This window comes from Xyrauchen texanus, chromosome 25, assembly GCF_025860055.1.
Source record: "Xyrauchen texanus isolate HMW12.3.18 chromosome 25, RBS_HiC_50CHRs, whole genome shotgun sequence".
NCBI lineage: Eukaryota > Metazoa > Chordata > Actinopteri > Cypriniformes > Catostomidae > Xyrauchen > Xyrauchen texanus.
Window position 1 is genome coordinate 37,841,211 of NC_068300.1, and position 19,973 is coordinate 37,861,183.

Sequence of the window (19,973 nt, forward strand, 5' to 3'; positions counted from 1 at the left end):
TTTTTTTAAATTCAGTGGGTGCGGCTTATATTCAAGTGCGCTCAATAGTCCGGAAATTACGGTAAGTTAATTTCAGAGCATTTCTAAGTAGTAACTTCTAAGAAAATGTATGTAAGTATACTGTTTTCAAAAACACAGTCAAAACAAATTCGCTCTTCCACTGACACATGTTGCAGTAGAAATCCTCTCTCAGGGTTTTTAGTGACATTAAAATCTTATAATCTACATTCCTATGAAAGTTTCCATAAATAAACAAATTAAGTACAATACATTGTGTAAGCTTTGCTTTTAAAACCTATTTGTATGGAGATTCCAGGTTCTATACAAGTTAAGCTCTATGTCGACAGTATTGTGGCCTTATGTTCATTACAACAAAAACTAATTTTATCTTGTCCCTTGTTACAGCAAAGTCCTTCTAGCAAGTCAGTCCACTGGTGGCCATCTTTGGAGCGCTCTGGAAGCTATATTCAGTCATTAAAATACAGGTCCTATCAGGGGTGCCCGCAGGATTCTGATCCATGGTATGAGAAGACAAACGTTTTTTAATCATTACTCCTATTTGAATCCCAGCATTGGTAAATGGTCTGCAATTATATAGCACTTTTTTTAACCTTAGCAGTTTTCAAAGTGCTTTACACTGTGAACTCATTCACCCATTCTCACACACATTCACACACCAATGATGGCAGAGTTGCCATGCAAGGCGCTAGCCTTGGGAGAAACTTGGGGTTCAGTGTCTTGCCCAAGCACACTTCGGCATGTGGTGTCGTGTGGGCCGGGATTCAAACCACCAACCCTGCGATTAGTGGACAACCTGCTCTTCCACCAGAGCCATAGTCTTTGTGAATGTTATAGTGCCGAGCGTGTGAGGTGCATCTCCGTCTTGCAGTTCCTTAAGTATGTAGGATTTATGTGCGCAAATAAGTTCAGAAATTTTTCTTTCTAATCCTAAATGGCCTGCGATGGACTGGCGACCTGTCCAGGGTGTCCCCCGCCTTTCGCCCAATGTTAGCTGGGATAGGCTCCAGCCCCCCGCGACCCTGTACACAGGATAAGCGGTTGACGATCGATGGATGGATGGATCCTAAATGGAAACGCTTGATATGCTAATAAACTCTCAACATTTGCTTTAAATTTAATGCGCTGCAGAGGTGGTGATTGAAAGTTTATTCGCAAAACTAAGATGTGCATTGACCATTGTGTTATGAGTATGTGATAGCTTGATGTGACTGGCCCAATGACAGGTCTGACCTGGGCACACAATACTTTGAACAATGCCCTTGACATTTGGAAATTGTGGGTCCTCACAATCCGCCAGCATGTGCATCATGACAAGGCGGCTCCCTCAAGATAATGCGATGGATAGATCAAGTTATTGGATTGAAACGCACAATGATTCGTATTTTAGAAAGCGTTTAAAAATGCTAAAGGTTTTGATAGAAACCCAGCTATTGTTAAACGAGAGGCTGTCACAAAACTATATTACATTTACATTATCCTTGTCAACTCCAGATTAACAACCAAATATGTCAAGCATCTCGCCATTCACACTCATTCAAATGTAATCATAGTTTTGCTATTGGTTTAAAACATCTGACCACCTTTTATTCAGTTTGTATTCTTTTTCTGATGTATTTTATTTAGTGTGTACAATACTTTTGTTATTTTAGTGTTGTTATTTTTCTCAATGTATTTTAACATAAAAATACACACATCACCTTTCATTTAGAAATAATGTAACAGAGAATTCATATTGAAATGCTAGTAATGTCAGGGTACGCATTGTGCTGATGACATCATATCAGTGAAGCCATTGCGCCGCCATATTACTATGCCCAACATTCCAATGTCCCTATTGAATTAAAAGAAAAACATCTCCTTTCAGCCAGTAAACAATCGGTTCAATCACCGATTTTATATCTGAAATTTGCATGTACATCCCTACAACACATGTATTTATATATTTATTTAAATCTGGAATTTTTCATGTTTCTTGAAAGCCAGAGCGAGTTATGTATATCTATATCAAACATCCTTGTCAACTCACTAACAACCTTCATCGGTGAACAGATCAGCTGAATGTAAACAAGTTCCCTGAAACTGAGTTAAGACACAAACAGATATTTGCAGACTTATTTACTTTGTACATCTAAGTTTTTGTTCAGAGTTACTTGTTTTATATTTTCATCAAAAAAGTGTCTTTTTCTTGCGGTCACTTGAATAAGAGCGCACGCGCTCTCTCTCTATCACATGCGCAGCGCCTGAGGGAGGCACGCAAAGCAAAGCTGGTTCAAATTAAACTGATACACTAGGTTTAAATGGCAAACGGACACATAATTTATGACATGTATCCATGTATATATCCATGACTACAGCGAGTGCTTCAATATGAAAACAGGCTGTAAAGGGAAAGGAGGAGGCGAGAACCAGCTTGAGAATATAAATAATATTTTAATAAGAAACTTAAACAAAAAGTCAAACACACAAAGGTGTCGGACAGCTGTCCATAAATCTCTTTCTTTCTCGCACTGCAGTCTTTGATCTGCCTTTATCCCTCTCGAGGACTAATTAGCCTGATTAGGGGCCGGGTGTGTGGAATCACGACCCGGCCCCGGCCTCCGCCCTGCCACATTGCCAAATCCTGGCCATTTTAGGCAAATTAAAAAGCCTGATTTGACTTTTTTAAGGACCCTCCGAGGGAAACGGACATGTTGTCAACCCCAAAACAACTTTTCATACTTACATTAAAACATTTGGACAGTTTTGCCACTTCCTTTGGTGATTGTTGTGCAGCACTGATAGACTGAACACCCGGGCAGGGGAATGCTCTGACATCGCGATCCGTGTATATCTTCACCCTCCTAACGAATATTATCCATAACAGCTAATTAAACAAACATGATTGTCGCTAGAGGGCGAAATTTAACTTTCATATGCGCAGGTCGGAGACGGTTAAACGGGTCAGTCATTGATGCTCAATGACAGTTTGAGCATACCAAGATGGCCACTGGAACACTTCTGGTGGCTTCACCTCCTGTTAGCAATTTACTGTTGCATCAGCGATCCAGTTCTGTAAATATATACATATATGGATGGATGGATGGATATATATATATATATATATATCAGTGCTATATATCAGCCCTCCAAAAATGGGCCCATTGTAAGTGTCTTACTGTAAACTTGATTTTATTTGTATTTTTTTGCTAAAGAATAGGAGAGATGAGTTGAAGTATTATTTATTTGTATTTTTGGGGGATTTTCTCCCCCTTTTCTCTCATATTTAGAATTCCCAATGCGTTCTAAGTCCTTGTGGTGGATGAGGACGAATCTCCGTTGCCCCTGCGTCTGAGACCGTCAATCCGCGCATCTTATCACGTGGCTTGTTGAGCACGTTACCGCAGAGACTTAGTACATGTGGAGGCTACACGCTATTCTCTGCGACATCCATACACAACTCACCACATGCCCCATCGAGAGCAAGAACCACATTATAGCAACCACAAGGAGGTTACCCCAACGTGACTCTTCCCACCCTAGCAACCGGCCAATTGGTTGCTTTGGAGGCCTGACTGGAGTCACTCTGCATGCCCTGGATTCGCACTCATGACTCCAGGTGTGGTAGTCAGCATCTTTATGTGCTGAGCTACACAGTCCCCCTGAAATATTATTTATTTATTTGTTAATCACTATTATGCCACAAATGCTGTCAATTGAGTTTAACTTGTATTGAACCCTGGAGTGTTCTTTTAACATCAGGAAATTAGTTAATACAAAAATACACCTGTAAAAATTGCATAATTCAGACTTTGATCATTATAAATCTAAATATTAGTCTAAATAATCTCAATAAACAAAAATTAGTTAGAGAGAATCAAGATCTTATCATATACAGTAACAACTTATTGTTATTTGTTTTAGTTTAGATTAATTATCCAATTATTAGGCAATTATTATTATCTTGGAAGTATAAAATGATTACAAAATGTAAAATTCAAGAAATCATTGTATTTTATAAACAGTTACTTTTTGGTAGAATTTAATTGTTTTTTTCACATCATTGCATTGAACCGATTTTAGTTCAGTTTTATTTTATTCTATTTTACCAGGACAACACTAATCAGAAGAAGAAAAATAAAAACGCGCGTCCAAACATTTATGCCTCAGGATTTTGGATTAAAGCGTTGTTCCGTGACGTCGCTAGATTTGCGTGATTGACGGGCTAGTAGGCCAGTGAAAAGACGCTGCGAAACAGAGTGGGACGGACAGGAAGCGTGGCACTGTGTGTTCAGCTGCAGATTATTTACCTCCGTTACCAGGCAGCGCGAGAGACAGCATGGCGGTAAGAAGTAAATAAAGACAATTATCTAAGATTCTCCTTCAGTCGTTCAAAATGTTCGCATTGTTAAAGTCTGGAGATGTGTTTGGGAACTCATTGGTCTATCTCTTTTACACTGAGTAATGTCTATTTCCCGTATGTAGAGATTACATGTCAATAATATGTTTATTGTTTTATCTTTATTTTGCGAGTATTAATATTAAAAGGGCCATATGGTTATATACAGCTGGCCACTGTGTGTCTACAGTGACTGTTACAATGTTATGTAACGTATCTCCGGTAAAAAGCTTTAATCATGTTTCACTGTTTTATTACAGTTAGGTGATCATGAAACTCTCCTGAAATCCTGATCTGATGTACAGTGAACACATTTCTGGTCTGAATAAAGTAAAAACAGGACCGCCAAAATGTCATCGCCCAGGTAACCTCACTGTTTTTTGTTTTATTTTATCCCCTTTCCTCTCCATTTGGAATGCCCAATTCCCACTTGCCTCCGCTTCTGATACAGACAATCTTTGCATTTTATATTGCTCGTTGTGCATGACACCAGGGAGACTCACAGCATGTGGAGGCTCATGCTACTGTCCACTATCCACGCACAATTTACCATGCACCCAGAGACATGCACAGACATTATGCACTTCTCATAATTATTTATTTATGTTTTTTTTAAACAAAAAGTTAAATATATTAATGTAACACAGTTAATGATGGGCAAGGAGGAGGCGAGAACCGGCTTGTCAACATAAATAATCGTTTAATGAAAACTGAACTCAAAATACACAAATATTAAACAAACACACACACACGACGGACATACCAGTAATTCTCTCTCTCTCGAACCATCGTCACCGGCCGCCTTTATTCCTCGCGCGCCTCATCAGGCCGATTGGGGACCGGGCGCGCAGTATTCCGACCCGGCCCCGCCCCCCTCCGCTCCACAATTAACATAACTCTGACTTCTTTATTTTAATTCCTCACACTCATGCAATTGTTTCATAGTCAACAGATTTCTACAAAATAATCAGTTCACACAGAGAACATGGTCTTCTTTAGTATTCATTAGGTTTTTTCAAAAGAGCAGCAACAGCAAAGGAAACTATTCCACAATGTGCATGTTTTCTGTGCTACTAGTTTCAAGTATGCATTTAGAATAAATGACTGCACCAAGGAGAGGGACATAGTTTCACTAATAATTTGTTTATTTTGCACAAGACAATAACTCGTTTTAATTATTTTGGTGTTATTGTAATACATGCCACTTCAAAATCAACAAAAATCTTCACACTAAACTGAAAAAGGTTATTTTTACAGGAAAAACACTGCAAAATAATGAAAAAACACAGCAAAAAATATTGACAAAAATACAGCAACTTAACTGAAATTATTACAAAAAAGGTCTTGAACTTTGAAATAATATAGTTATTTTGTTTATCCTATTCACCTGCAGTGCCTTGTCAAATGTATGCAAATTAGCACATTTTAATTAGTTAAAGCCTAATTTGCATATCAATGTGGTGATTGTGATGATGTTATTAGACACAAATTTTACTGTATTCACCTGTAGTGTTTCCATTAAGCACAGTACATTATCTGTATGGCCATGATATATTGCCTTTGCTAAACTTCAGCTAACTTATTAAATTACCTAGTAGCTCATGAGTCATGCATTTTAGCAAGACACAAGTTAAATATATTTGTCTTTTGGCTAATTAGCTGTAAAATCGAGGCACTGGTAGCTTAGTCTTTTGTTCATCACCACTCACCTCCACACAAGCCAAGAAAACCACAACTGGGATAGGAGCTGGGATGGGCTGCTGCCTGCCTGTCTGCGTGTCTGATGTGCGGAGGAGAGAGAGAGAGAGGAAGGGCATTGGAACTCGACAAAGTCTCATCTCTCGACCTGATATTTCGATTTTTTTATTCAATAAATAGCTTTGTTTGACAGGGAAGCTGTGCGCAAACAGGAATATATATTTATATTTATATATTGATTTATAAAGAAAATTTAAAACAGCCCAGAAAAAAAGGGCAATTTCTCTCGAGGGAGAAAAAGGGCAGGTGCTCAAGCCCCCTTTGATGTCTATGTGTGCACGTGCCAGCACACGCCCCACTGAGAGCGAGAATCACTAATCGCGACCACAAGGAGGTTACCCCAAGTGACTCTACCCTCCCTAGCAACCGGGCCAATATAGTTGCTTAGGAGACCTGGCTGGAGTCAATTAGCACATCCTGGATTCAAACTCGCGACTTCAGTGGTGTTCATCAACCTCACTGTTTTTACTACTATGAAGAAAAAAAGAAAGAAAAGAAATGGTCAAATGTGATTTGTTGATGTTTGCATTTGAATGAAAGAGTATTTCTGTCCTGTTTTCTTTAGTGATGTTCGGGAAAAGATAAAGAAGAAGAGAAGAGCCCTCCAGCAGTCTTTAGGAAGAGTCAGAGATGACAAACAGGTGTTTACTCTCTCTACCAATGACTGTCTACCAGAAATAACTCTATAGTATAGTACAGTACGGTACAGTACAGTATTGAATAGCAAAGTGCTGTGTGTTTTACAGTGCATTAGTATATTGTATAGGATACTGCCAATGTCTGTCACTCCAATAGATTAAGTAAAAATTAAGCTAGTAAAAATGCATTGCTTTCTTTAATGCTTATCACAAGGTTAAAAAATCTTTTATTTTTGTCTGAGATTAGTAATTTTTCTACAAGACCAACAACTGTGGTTTTGAACAATATGCACCTCGACTAAACACACACACACACACGGGGTCAAGCTGTCAATATAAAGGTTGTGCTGATGTGCTGTAGGCTTTGGTTCCATCAGACTGGGACCTGTCTAAGGAGAATGAGCACACTGCGGTGGAGGTTGGTTCAATTCTCACCCTTTCAGCTTTTCCTTTTACTAACCTACATGCTAAAGCTATTCCTTCTGCATTAGTCTTCCTTAGAATGTTGCTTCTGTCCATGATATTCTTATTCTCTGTTAAAGGAATAGAAATAAAAAAGAAAATTCTGTCAGTGTAACCCCGTTTTATTTCCTGTCTTCTGTGAAACACAACAGCAGACACAAAATTGTCATTGTTTTTATTTGAACAATTCCTTTAAAGCTTGTGTTCTGAGATTTAGAAACCACTATATCTAGAATATGTATATGCTTCTTTATTAATTGGTTTATATATTATAAGTATTCTTCAGAATGTATTTTCTTTTTAATAGCTGCTATTCTTTTTAATTCTTCTTGTCTTTAAGCTTGTAATAACAACAGCTTCTAACCTATGAGGGAAGTATTGAAAGTTGTAATTTTATATAACTAGGCCCCTTCAGTTTGGATGTTTGGGCACTTTATATTTTAGGCAGCTTTAACTACTATGTACTGACATTAAATACATACAAGACTCAGTGTATTCACTGTGTAACTACATGTTGTTCTGCAAAATGCCCACATTTGCTGTTACTGAGGTTGAGGTACGGGTAGGTTTAGGAGTAAGGGTAAGGTTGGGGTTAGGATAAGGGGTTTGAGTTAGGGATAGGGTTAAAGTTAACTGTGTAACTACAGATGTAATTAAATGCAGGTGCTTTAAATGTATTTACAATTCAACAACATGTATTTTCATAATAAATACATTGTCTGAAATGTTTAAGTATGTAGTAGTTAAAGACACTTAATATAAAGTGGGTCTGGATGTTTACTTAATAACAGCTTATACCAGCTCTAAATTATAAATCTCTTTTTTGATATAACTTTTCCAACAATTCTGCAAACCTATATTCACCGGTGGCACATCCTTACTCTCCAAGTGGACAAATGTTAAAAAAATCACAGTAGGACAGTAGGCCTATGACGTCTATTGTCATACTATTGCTTACTATGTTATATTAGGAGCTGGCAGATGGAGAGGAGGACCCGGGCGAGACACTCAGGCGTTCAGTGAAGGCAGAGAGAATGAGAAGAAAAAAGAAGGTGAGGACTGTGGTAACTTTATATTGAGTCACATTCCTTAACACTAGAAGATGTGCAGTAATTCAGATATTAAAGATTACTCATTCTCTGTGTTGGCTGAGTATGATAAGAGTAACAGTCTACCAACATTAACTGTCTTTACATCAGTACTTCGCCAAGACAGGCATTTTGACTGAATTGTGAAGTGTATTAATGCGCATATTTGATTTACTGCGAGTGCACTTCAAAGGGCATGGAAAGATCGCTACATCTTCAAAAATTTAGTATTGATTTTGACATCGCTAATTTATAAAAATATATTAAATAAGATACTACAACTGTGAATGCAGTTGTTTCCTGTCTGAAGCCTATAGAGAAAATGTTCCTGTCCTATTTACTTCAAAATAAAAAGAAACTTGGAAATTATATTTTGCATATAGACAATGAGGCCTATTGTTAGAGCTATTGAGATTTAATGCACATCATAATGCACGTTTACGCACATTTTACACCCAATTCTCATTATCACAATGCGAAAAAAGATGTTCATTATTACCTTTTCATTATCACAACTTGTTTTCACATTTAAAACATTTAATAGGGCTGTAAAATTTGTAGCTAATTAATTGCAGTTTTCTTTGATTAATTGCGATTAATCATGGTACACTGTACATTAAAACAAACATGAAAAAAACTTTTAATTATTCAAATATGTATATGTTAAGATGTAAAGTTTTTGGCACATATAGTTAAATTAGACATATTTTCATGTATAAATGTTTGGTAGAAGTATAAATACATGCCAAAAAAATCAGTGGACATGCTGTAATTAAAAGTTTGGCTAAATCTTCTGCTATTTTCAAGTTTTATTGGCAATAGAAACTTTTTTCTTTTTCTTTTTTTCCTCTTTTCTCCCCAATTTGTAACGCCCAATTCCCAATGTGCCCTAAGTCCTCATGGTGGTGTAGTGACTCGCCTCAATCCGGGTGGCGGAGGACGAATCTCAGTTGCCTCCGAGTCTGAGACCGTCAATCCATGCATCTTATCACGTGACTTGTTGAGCACGTTACCGCAGAGACCTAGTGCGTGTGGAGGCTTCATGCTATTCTCCGCAGCATCCACGCAGAACTCACCACGTGCCCCACTCCTATGTTTAATACGCCTGGAACATATGTCACGTGTAATAAATTAGTGTACACTGCTCCACACAATTAGTTTCTGTGCAAGGATGTGCAGTCGGGTCAAGCGTGTACCTCCTGGTATTTATTTCTAATATATTTATATAATTTCAACCACAGGAAGTGGGGAAAACATACGTGAAGTTTTATGAAGTTAAGAAAACACAGATACTGCATTAATTGCGTAATTTGTTTTTGTACGCATTAAATATTCAGCAATTATTTGCAGAAATTAACATGTTAAATTTCCCAGCCCTAGTATTTACACATCATAGTAATGCTCTTTTGGAATTGTCATTCATTTTCACTGATTTTCTTTTAAAAGAATAATTGTAAAACAGAATAATCTGTACTGTAATGCAAATAAATAAATAAAAAAAAAGACTTGTTACGGTAATGAGAATTGTATTGTAAAATGTGCTAAGTGTCCTGAATATAATGTCACAATTAATTAATCAATCTGAATGGTATTTATGTAGCTTTTGTGGTCTTTATGCAAAATATGATTTCATATGTTTTTCGTGAGAATCATCCATTGGTTCAGTGCCATTTAAGCAGTAGAATCGCTAAATTATTAAATCAAAACTATTGGTTATTCTCAGCTGATCGCAGTTTTATTTAATTTCACTTGTTTGTTTTAGTAGAAAATGTATATGTGTGTTGTATTATCTGTGATCTTTGTTGTAGTTTCTCAAGGAGAGGGTGGTGGATTCTGTTCCAGATGAAGTGGAAGTGGTAGAGGAGGTGACAGCAGGGCAGGAGATCAGAACACAGGAGGATAGAGGAGAGAATGTACAGCGTGTAGAAAGCCCATCAGTGCGGTCTCCAAGAAGTGAGAGAATGCTTCACTTTATAGATGTCTACAAACCTCAGAAAACATGCACCAATTATGCCAGATGTTAAGACATTTTACTCACAACTAGATGGAAAATAAACAATTATACAGCATATCCTAGATGTTTATTATTTGCCTCTTGCTAAATTAAACATGCAATGTAATATAATAAACTTAGTGAGTCCATGTAATAACAATGTAGCATACTACTATTTGAAATATTTATTGTGAAATAATGCATATTGTCACTTGATGTGTATGTTTTTAAAAAACATTTTTTTTTAGTAATGTGCAATATTCATTAAGTAGGAAGCTAGTATCCCATTCCAAACATACAGTACCCTAACACTCTCATTCTCACACCCTCTCTAGATCTTCCTCCTCGTCCTGCGGTGAGACCAGGCTCCAGCCAATCAGTGACGTCCATGAGACAGCGTGTGACTGAGAAATTGAGAGCTGCCAAGGTAAAGTCATCAAGGAGCAAAGGGAAGAAAAAGAGAACTTATATTTCAGTTTAGCTGGAATAATGTTTCACCGTTGTGTCCTCCCTGCAGTCTAAAGCTGCTAGTATACTGGAGCAGGAATCCATCGTTGAGCCCACCAGTCGCCTGCAGAGTCTACGAAACAGAGAAACCCTCACTAGATTCGACAGAGATGTAAGCGACCCTTTGGAACAGCTGATCATCAGCGGTGATGATCAGTTTTAAGCAGTATTCTGACTTGTTTTCCAAGTACAAATGTGTAAACATCCTTTAAACAAGATACATTTACTTGAGAAGCCTATTGGCAAATTGTATCTTCCTTGTTTTAAGCATAAACCTTACTAAATTATTATTACATTTATATAGTAAAACAAACAAAAAATGAGAATTCTCTCAATTTCAAGTATTATTATCATACAAAATTTTGCATATTATGTAAATATGTATTGCTTTAGGATGTTTCCATATTTTATTGTAAAAAAAGTCAAAAATACTTATTATGTTTCTGATTTTAAAGTGTATATTATAATTTTTTTGCTGCATGCTGTGATTTTTACTGGGAAAAACATAAATTATCCTGATATCCTCATATGTACAACAGATATATATATATATCGCAGTCTGTGATATTTAGTCCTGAATTTGTTTGTCATATGATCGCCTTGAAGTCTACATTTTGTAAAATATCTAAATACAAGCATGAAGTCTGATCTGCTCTTTTCTTTTTTGTGTTTTTCAGACTGATACAGATTTACGGTCAGATGATGACTCATCGTTTGCTGCCAGATTGAAGTTTCGTGATGCGGCCAGACGTGCAGCCAAAGACAGAAGGGTAAGCGTCTACACCAACACGGAGCATTAGATTTGACATATTCTACTGGTTAAATGCATTCACACTTTACATGTATTTGTGTTATGTATATGTTATGCTGATTTTTCCCACATTGGGTGAAGCATAAATTAGCTAACAGAATTAATGAAGAATGTTGTTGAGCTGAAAGTACACCAGTATTCTAGAAGTCATCTCAGAAGTCAGTACTATTCTAGATGTTTTCACCAATTTTCTTAAAATCCTCACCCTCTAGGAATTCAGCAATATTATAGTAATCCTAACCAATATTTAAGAATCCTCTTAGAATTTTCAAGTAGTCTAAAAATCCTCACCAATATTCTAGAATCCAGAGTCTAGAATCATGTTGGAACTCACAAATATTGTAGAAATTCTCAATAATATTCTAGAATCCTCTTGAACTTGACCCGTATTCTAGAAATCACCATCACTATTCCAAAATCATGTTAGAGTTAACAAGTACTCTAAAAATCCCCCTCCCCCAATATTCTAGAATCCTTTTGAAATTTACCAGTATTTTAAAACTTTCTCGCCAATATTCTTGAAATCCTCACCAATATTCTAGAATCGTCTTGGAATTCACTAGTATTATTAATATACCCACAAATATTGTAGAATTCTCAACAATATTCTAAAATCTTTTTGGAATTCACCAGTATTCTAGAAATCCTTACCAAAATTCTAGAATCCTCTTGCAATTCACCATTACTGTAAAATCATCAATAGTCCTAACCAATCCTAACAAAATCCTAACCAATATTCTAGAATCCTCTTGGAAGTAATCTAAATATATCTAAAATCCTCACCAATATTCTAGAATCCTCTTGGAAGTAATCTAAATATATCTAAAATCCTCACCAATATTATAGAATCCTCTTGGAATTCACTAGTATTCTAAAATATTATCACCAATATTTAAGTAATCCTCACCAATTTTCTAGAATTTCTTCACCAATATTCTTGAATAATTTTGTAACTCACCAGTATTCTTGAAATCCTCACTGATATTCTAAAATCCTCTGGGAATACACCAGTATTCTACAAATATTCACCAATATTATAGAAGTCCTCACAAATATTATAGAATCCTCTTGGAATTTACCAGTATTCAAAATATACTCACATATTTTGTAGACATTCTCACCAATATTCTTGAATCCTTTTGGAATTCAGCAGTATTCTTGATATCCTCAACAATACTCCAGAATCCTTTTGGAATTAACCATAATTCTAGAAATCTTCCCCAATATTTTAGAATCATCACGTAATACACCAGTATTCTACAAATACTCACCTATATTCTAGAATCCTCTAGAAATCAACCAGTTTTCTAGGAATCCTCACCAATATTCTAGAATCCTCTTGAAATTCAGCAGTATTCTAAATATCTTTACCAATATTCTAGAAATCTTCACCAATATTCTAAAATCCTTTAGGAATCAACCAGTATTCTAAAAAAAATCCTCAGCAATATTCCAGAATCCTGTTGGAATTCTCCAGTATTGTAAACATTTTCACTAATATTCTAGAATCCTCTTGGAATTCACCAGTATTTAAAAAATCAACACTAATATTCTAGAATCGTCATGGAAATCACCAGTATTCTAAAAATCGTCACACATATTCCAGAATCCTCTTTGAATTCATAAGTATTAAAAGAAACTCCCCTTTTCTGAATTAACATATTAATAATTCTCATGAGTATTGTGAATCCTCAACATATTCTAGAGTCCTTTAAGAATTCAGTAATATTCTTGAACTTCTCATCAGTATTCTAAAATCCAAACATTCCTGAAATCGTTTTAGAATTCACCAATATTCCATAAACCTTCACAAATATTTTGTCAAATGCTCTGCATTATCCATTGTTTTGTGACACGTTCTGATTAAAGTCTTGTTTTGAAGATCTACCTGAAGTGTTTGTATGTTTGTTAACCGAGAAGGCTGATGATGGTTTACCGACCGCTGAAGAGGCGTACAACTTCTTCACCTTCAACTTTGACCCCGAGCCTCAAGAGAGACGGCGCCATCAGAAGAGACGTGCCAGGAGAAGAGAAGCAGAGGAGGAAGCAGAAGTTGAATCAGAAGAGCAGGAGGAAGTGAAAGGGGATGGAGGGGCTGCAATGGAGAGAGAGTATGGAGAGGAAGAGTCTGAAGCAAGGGTGACTTGAGTTCAAATGTTCTTTGGTACTGCTTAAAAGCATGCAAAACATTATATATTTTTTTGCAGAACCTGCTAATAAACAATATATTACAATGTATGAGAATGTGTATTTTTAGATGAAATATAGCATGCCACACTATAGGACACTGATTGAAATCGCATGTCAGCTTCTTTTACTATGGTTCAATCTCCACTGGTTAGGATGAAGATGCCCCACTGGTCAGGGACGTGGAAGAGGACTTGTTCATCATTGACCATTCAGCACAAGACTTCCTGGAATTGAGGAGTACAGAGTATGTGGGCTACAGCAGACGACTGCAGAGAGAGAGAGAGACTGTCTTTGTTCCCAGCATGAGGCCAGGTACAGCAACACTCACATTGCTCTTCACTGTAACCCTCTTACAGCAGGTCAAATTATCAATATACCATGTGTTTGTGTGACTGTTTCACAGTTCCTGCCTCCAGCAAGCTGCCTGAGAATGTGCAACCTCGTTACCTGGAGGAGGAGGGGCTGTATGTTGGTGAGAGACCAGCTGTCTCCCTAACCAATCAGAACATTCTGGAAAACCGCCTCCTGAAGCAGGCGGAGGTAATATCACAGAACAACATAACTGTCATTAAATTGTGTAGATTCTCCTCACACATTTATTCAAGTTCTGATTGGTTCTGACTGTATATTAAATGCAAAATACAAGAAATAAGCTTCTCAGTTTTGTCAAGTTAATGGTTTTGAAAGAAAAATGTTTAAGCCAGTTCAACAACTGACATTAAAGGTGTGATTGATTAATTTTATTAATTTGATCAATTATGTTTTAAAAAAGCTAATGTATCTGGGCCAAAAATTACAGTTCTAACAAGACTTCTTTGACATTCCTCAAACATTCTGGTTTAGAGTCTGTTCTAAAATATTCTAAATACTGTTTAGAAAATATTTGTTTCAGTCTTATGTGTGCAATCAATTTAATTAATTTTAAATTCGACACTTTCAAAGACATTTTATATTAACGTTTGAAAATCTAGCCATTCAAAATTGAACTGATTCATAATTGTATACTGACTTCTGATTGGTTTTCTTTGTGATTTGTGCTGCAGGGCAGGAAGTGGTTTGGCGATGATGGGCGCATTATGGCTCTGCCTGACCCAATCAAAGAGTCATCCTCAAGACCACCTCTCTTTTACCTGGAGGAGGAGCTGGACCCAGCACTTCACACTGTCTACAGAAAAGTGAGACATAAGAGGACTTGTATGTCATACGTGCTAAGTCAGTGGGCATGGCCATGAAGTTTTGGTATTTTTGTGCAAGCATGCGCTAAGTCTACATGCAAGTGGGTTTGGTGAAATCGCACACTCAAAGAGATAATGGGCTTGGTGAAGTGTAATGTTAATTCTGCTCCAGTGATATAAATAAAGACAGCACATTTATAAGCAGTTGCTAGTGTAAATGGTCTGTAACAATGTAGAAGAATAGAATATGGACTTATTTTCTCTTGCGGTTCCTTGTTGAATGTCTGTCATATTTCTATGACAGTGACACACATTTTTATACGCGTGGAAAATGGGGTTCTCGTCAGGAAATGGATGTAGGCTCCATTAAATTATAGAGAATGGAAGTTTTATTAAGCACATTGATCAGCTGACAAACAAATCATGGCTAGGATTAACAGTGATTGTATCAGGCTTCAGGTTATGCAGTGGTTTGAGTGATTTCTGCACGTACTTCACTTCTACCTGTCGATTTTGCATTGAAAATTGAATTAATTTCTTGAAACATGAAAAAATGTAACCAAAAATATTTATAAATTCAAATTCCACATCAAACTAAACAATTTTTTTTTCCATTTTCTTCCACCGGCTCCTTTTGCATTGACTTAAAAATCGCTCTACAACAACAGGTGCAATACATATACAATATGAAATACATATACAAATTAGATAGTAAATACAATTGTAAATATAAACATAATATTACTAATAATAATTGAAAAATAAACCATGACGTCTAGAATGTTTAACAAATTTTGGTTTTATAAAACGGCTACAACAGTGATTATCAGGGACATAGTTTGATGTTCCACTGTATTTTCAAAGTTTTGAAATGAACTTTATTACCACCTGCTGGTGGAATCTCCAAACCGTAAATACAGGAACTGATTTTGAACTTTGCACTGAGTTAAGACCTGCTGAAACGTCTTAGCGCAATGACCTATTCCTCAGGAAATTAGCAAATTGGGCTTTGCGCCATTTCATTATCATACAATTCACCCACAGTTTGCACATATACATCCGCAGATAGTGCGAAAACTCCCACTCATGGCCACTTGTGCTATGCAAATGGGAGAAGACGTTGCGCACGGTTGTTGTGCATTGCGCTGCACCTAGTGGCGTCACAAAAATAGAGCCCATAGTGTCAACCTTATATGGCATGCCCAGGGACCATCTGTAAATATGCTTCTCATCTGAAACCCACATGGCGCATCTGAAGCATGGCTTCACGTGATAGTCACAGTGATTAGAAAACAGACCAAGACAGAGATACAAGTGAGGATTTGAGGAGAGAGACGAGATGTATCAAGTGTATTCCAATGGAATAATTGATGTAATCAAATAATTGTTCAGGTGACAAGATCGTAAGAAGGTGTCTGTTGTTTTCTTCACATTGCGATGGAAGAATAAATAGACAAAGAACCTGCCAACAGCCCTTTATAAATGGTTGACTGTAGCACAAAGTCATTACATAATTAATAACTCACGTAGTTGTACACAGAATAACAAAAACACATTTGCATTTACAACTACTTTAAATGTTGTCAGAATCTGTCCCTAACCACCTCCAAATTTGGTCTCAGCAATCCGATCACATTCTGATCACAATGCGTCATGGATGCATTTACACCTGGCATTTAATGTGGTCAAGTGCTATCCGAAAGTGATCTGATCACTAAAAACTGGAACCTAAGTGGAACCTAAAACCAGAATATTATACAGAAATATGCAGTGCGGGTCTATTTTAAACTGAATTGTCTGAGGCCATGTCCACATTAATCCGAATCAATTTGAAAATGCCTTTAGTTTTTTAAATCACTCTCCATCCACAAACCTTTTTAAATGTTAAAACATTTCCAAAAGTTGCTTGTCCGCACTGAAACATCTGAAAATGCTTAAATCCCCTTAATGCACATGCAGAAAAAAGTAAGATGTTTTATCCTGCGTAATTTTCATGTAGTTTCTGAAAAGCAATTGTACTTGTGTTCCACCGCCAGACAACAATTCAGAGTAAACTTCCCGTTGCCTTTGAAAGAATTAAATGTGAAGGTTGTACAAAGTAACATTTATCCTCAACAACGCTATCAACGGGAATAGCAGGCACAACAACACCACTACAACATGGGCTGCCATCTTGATTGTTTTGGGTTGAATGGATCACAGTTTTCCCTGTCCACACTTCAACTTGTTGACAGTGTTCTCAAATTTTGGAGAGCATTTTCGAAAAGCTCAGTTTTTGCTGGATAAAAACGCTTTCTCAGTGTGGACAGAAGGCCAAAACATAGCTAAATGTATGCTAATAATACAAGCAAATAATTCCTGATCTTGAATATGTTCTTAACCTAAGACATACTTAGGCTCCACACTCATATCTCTTTGCACTGTCGAATACTAAAATGCAATTGTGTAATGTTTACTAGCACTCTGGTGTCATATCCTGCTTTCAGCCTGTTGCCAGGCAATATGAGCAGCCAATAATATTTGCTGAGATGAGAGGTGTGAGAACAGAGATTGAATCCAGATGTGTGATGATGTCACAGTTTGAGCAGAGGTTTTGTTATGGTAAAGACCATCGAGGTCACATTGGCATGTTGCACATTATTAAACGCAAAATAGAAGATATTTAATTTACTTTATGATGCATACACACACATCAGTAACAACACCGTAATATTAATTTCATTCAACCATATTTTGTTTAATAAAACTCAGAGGGGCTTATGTAGTATGATTGCTGCACTCAAATAAATAAGAACCAGACAATTAACATACCATGAGAGCAAATTTGAAAGCACTCACAGACACATGGAACTGATTAACATTAAGTGTTCTGGTAATGCGAACAAATTATAACATAAAAGAGTGAAAATTAAAAAAAAAAATGAAAAGAGAATGAGAAGCATCACTTGGACTTGGCCGCTAACCAAAGAGAAAAACAAAGTATAAAGAATACTGATACACAGTGTAGTATTTATACTTTGTATGATATAGTATAGACATAGCTAATGCAGTATGCATTTTCCACAAATTGCAAATTGGTGTCCAATTCGCATATTCTGCTTTTTTCATGAAGTAATACGTGAAAATGATTGCCTCCAAGTAACCTACTGTACATGCATGTTTTTGCCATGTTTTCGTTTATTGCCTCATGAAACAAAGAGAATATGGGAAATGATTACCACTCCTTGAGTCACAAGTTTGAATATAGGGTGTGCTGAGTGACTCCAGCCAGGTCTCTTAAGCAATCAAATGGGCCCAGTTGCTAGGTAGGGTAGAGTCACATGGGGTAACATCCTCGTGGTCATGATTAGTGGTTCTTGCTCTCAATGGGGTGTGTGGCAAGTTGTGCGTGGATCGCAGAGAGTGGCATGAGCCTCCACATACTGTGAGTCTCCACGGTGTCACGCACAACAAGACACATTATAAAATGCACGGATTGACGGTCTCAGAAGTGGAGGCAACTGAGACTTGTCCTCCGCCACCCGGATTGAGGTGAGTAACCGCGCCACCACGAGAACAAACTAAGTAGTGGGTATTGGGCATTCCAAATTGGGAGAAAAAAATTCAAAATAAAATATAAGCAGCAATTTTCACCGTTCAAGCATTTAAGGGATTTTAAGTACATAGGTAACCGGTATTAAGAATTAATTAGACAAATTCATTGCGAGTGTCCTCAGAATGACCCCATACATACATTTCCCAAATTTGGTGATGATATCTCATTTCGTTCAAAAGTAATAACTGTTTTAGTAAAAGCGGCCACGGCCACTACATACATTTTAGCATACCTTTGGGACGATTTTTTTGATAATTATTAATACTGTGACTCCAGAGAATCTCTCTTCACCGGTTTGGTTCCGATCGGTCGAACGGCCTATGACTAGTTTGAAAAAGTAATTTTTTAATGATCTCAAATATTTAATGAACAATTTGGTTCACACTAGAGGCAAAGTTGTTCAGAATGAGAAGATCTATCTTATGGTATGAATAACGTGTGTCTGTGTGAAACACAGCAGTATACACAACAATATACACAAAGTGCCTCCCGGGGGCCAATTTTCTTAAAACTTTGCACAGACCTTTTGGGCCAAGAGACATATAAGCCTACCATGTTTCGTTCTGTTTGGCCTTTTCTAACCCTATGTAATGGCTGCTGAAAATTGATTGGCCGATGGTGGCCATGTTTTTCAATGTGACTGTCCTCATAGAACTTGATGGCACCTTGGACAAAGACACTGCATACAGTATATATTGCATAAGTCGATCGGATCAATGGTTCCATAGAATGGTTCCTCTTTTGTAAGTCGCTTTGGATAAAAGCATCTGCCAAATGAATAAATGTAATTGTAAATGTAAATAGAAAGAGCCATTTTTAGATTTTGAATTAATATAGTGCCACCAAGAGGCAGTGGCACACAATGTTTTTGGGATGTCCTCAGAATTACCCCATACATAAGTATTCCAAATTATCATTCCATTCAAGATTTATAACCATTTTAGTAAAAGTGGCCATGGCCACTACATACTTTTTGGCGAACCTTTGCAATAATTAATCGAAAGTTCAAACTTATTGGTTCATTATTGATATTGGGAATATTTCTGGACTGGTTTGGTTCAGATCAATTGAATGGCCTTGGACTAGTTCGCAAAAGTATGTAAAAATGTAGTTCGCCTTGAGCCAACGTTTCCAAAGATATAAGGCACTTCAGTCTGCAATATATTGTTCAGGAGTTATTCCCGAAATGCATTTGGCTTTATTATATTAGATTCCATGCATATGGGTAGCCAGACATAGTACTAACATTCCCCAAAGTTTCAAATCTCTATACCTTATGGTTTGGTCTGCACAATCAGATTTAGGGCAGAAGAATAATTATAATAATCCTAACAATTACAATAGGGTTTCAGCACCTCGT

General features: G+C 36.8%; 1 protein-coding gene across 1 annotated transcript in view; it reads left to right on the forward strand.

The window, feature by feature from the left end:
* Positions 1 to 4,291: 4,291 nt before the first annotated feature.
* cc2d2a (coiled-coil and C2 domain containing 2A) overlaps positions 4,292 to 19,973 on the forward strand; it is a 46,188-nt gene continuing 30,506 nt past the window's right edge. The window contains exons 1-13 of the mRNA XM_052091596.1: positions 4,292 to 4,342; positions 4,657 to 4,760; positions 6,720 to 6,795; positions 7,154 to 7,210; positions 8,226 to 8,306; positions 10,151 to 10,295; positions 10,671 to 10,762; positions 10,853 to 10,954; positions 11,520 to 11,612; positions 13,574 to 13,792; positions 13,996 to 14,155; positions 14,247 to 14,383; positions 14,887 to 15,018. Coding sequence (XP_051947556.1) covers positions 4,747 to 4,760; positions 6,720 to 6,795; positions 7,154 to 7,210; positions 8,226 to 8,306; positions 10,151 to 10,295; positions 10,671 to 10,762; positions 10,853 to 10,954; positions 11,520 to 11,612; positions 13,574 to 13,792; positions 13,996 to 14,155; positions 14,247 to 14,383; positions 14,887 to 15,018 — 1,308 coding nt within the window. The 5' untranslated portion in view covers positions 4,292 to 4,342; positions 4,657 to 4,746. The remainder of the gene's footprint in view (positions 4,343 to 4,656; positions 4,761 to 6,719; positions 6,796 to 7,153; positions 7,211 to 8,225; positions 8,307 to 10,150; positions 10,296 to 10,670; positions 10,763 to 10,852; positions 10,955 to 11,519; positions 11,613 to 13,573; positions 13,793 to 13,995; positions 14,156 to 14,246; positions 14,384 to 14,886; positions 15,019 to 19,973) is intronic.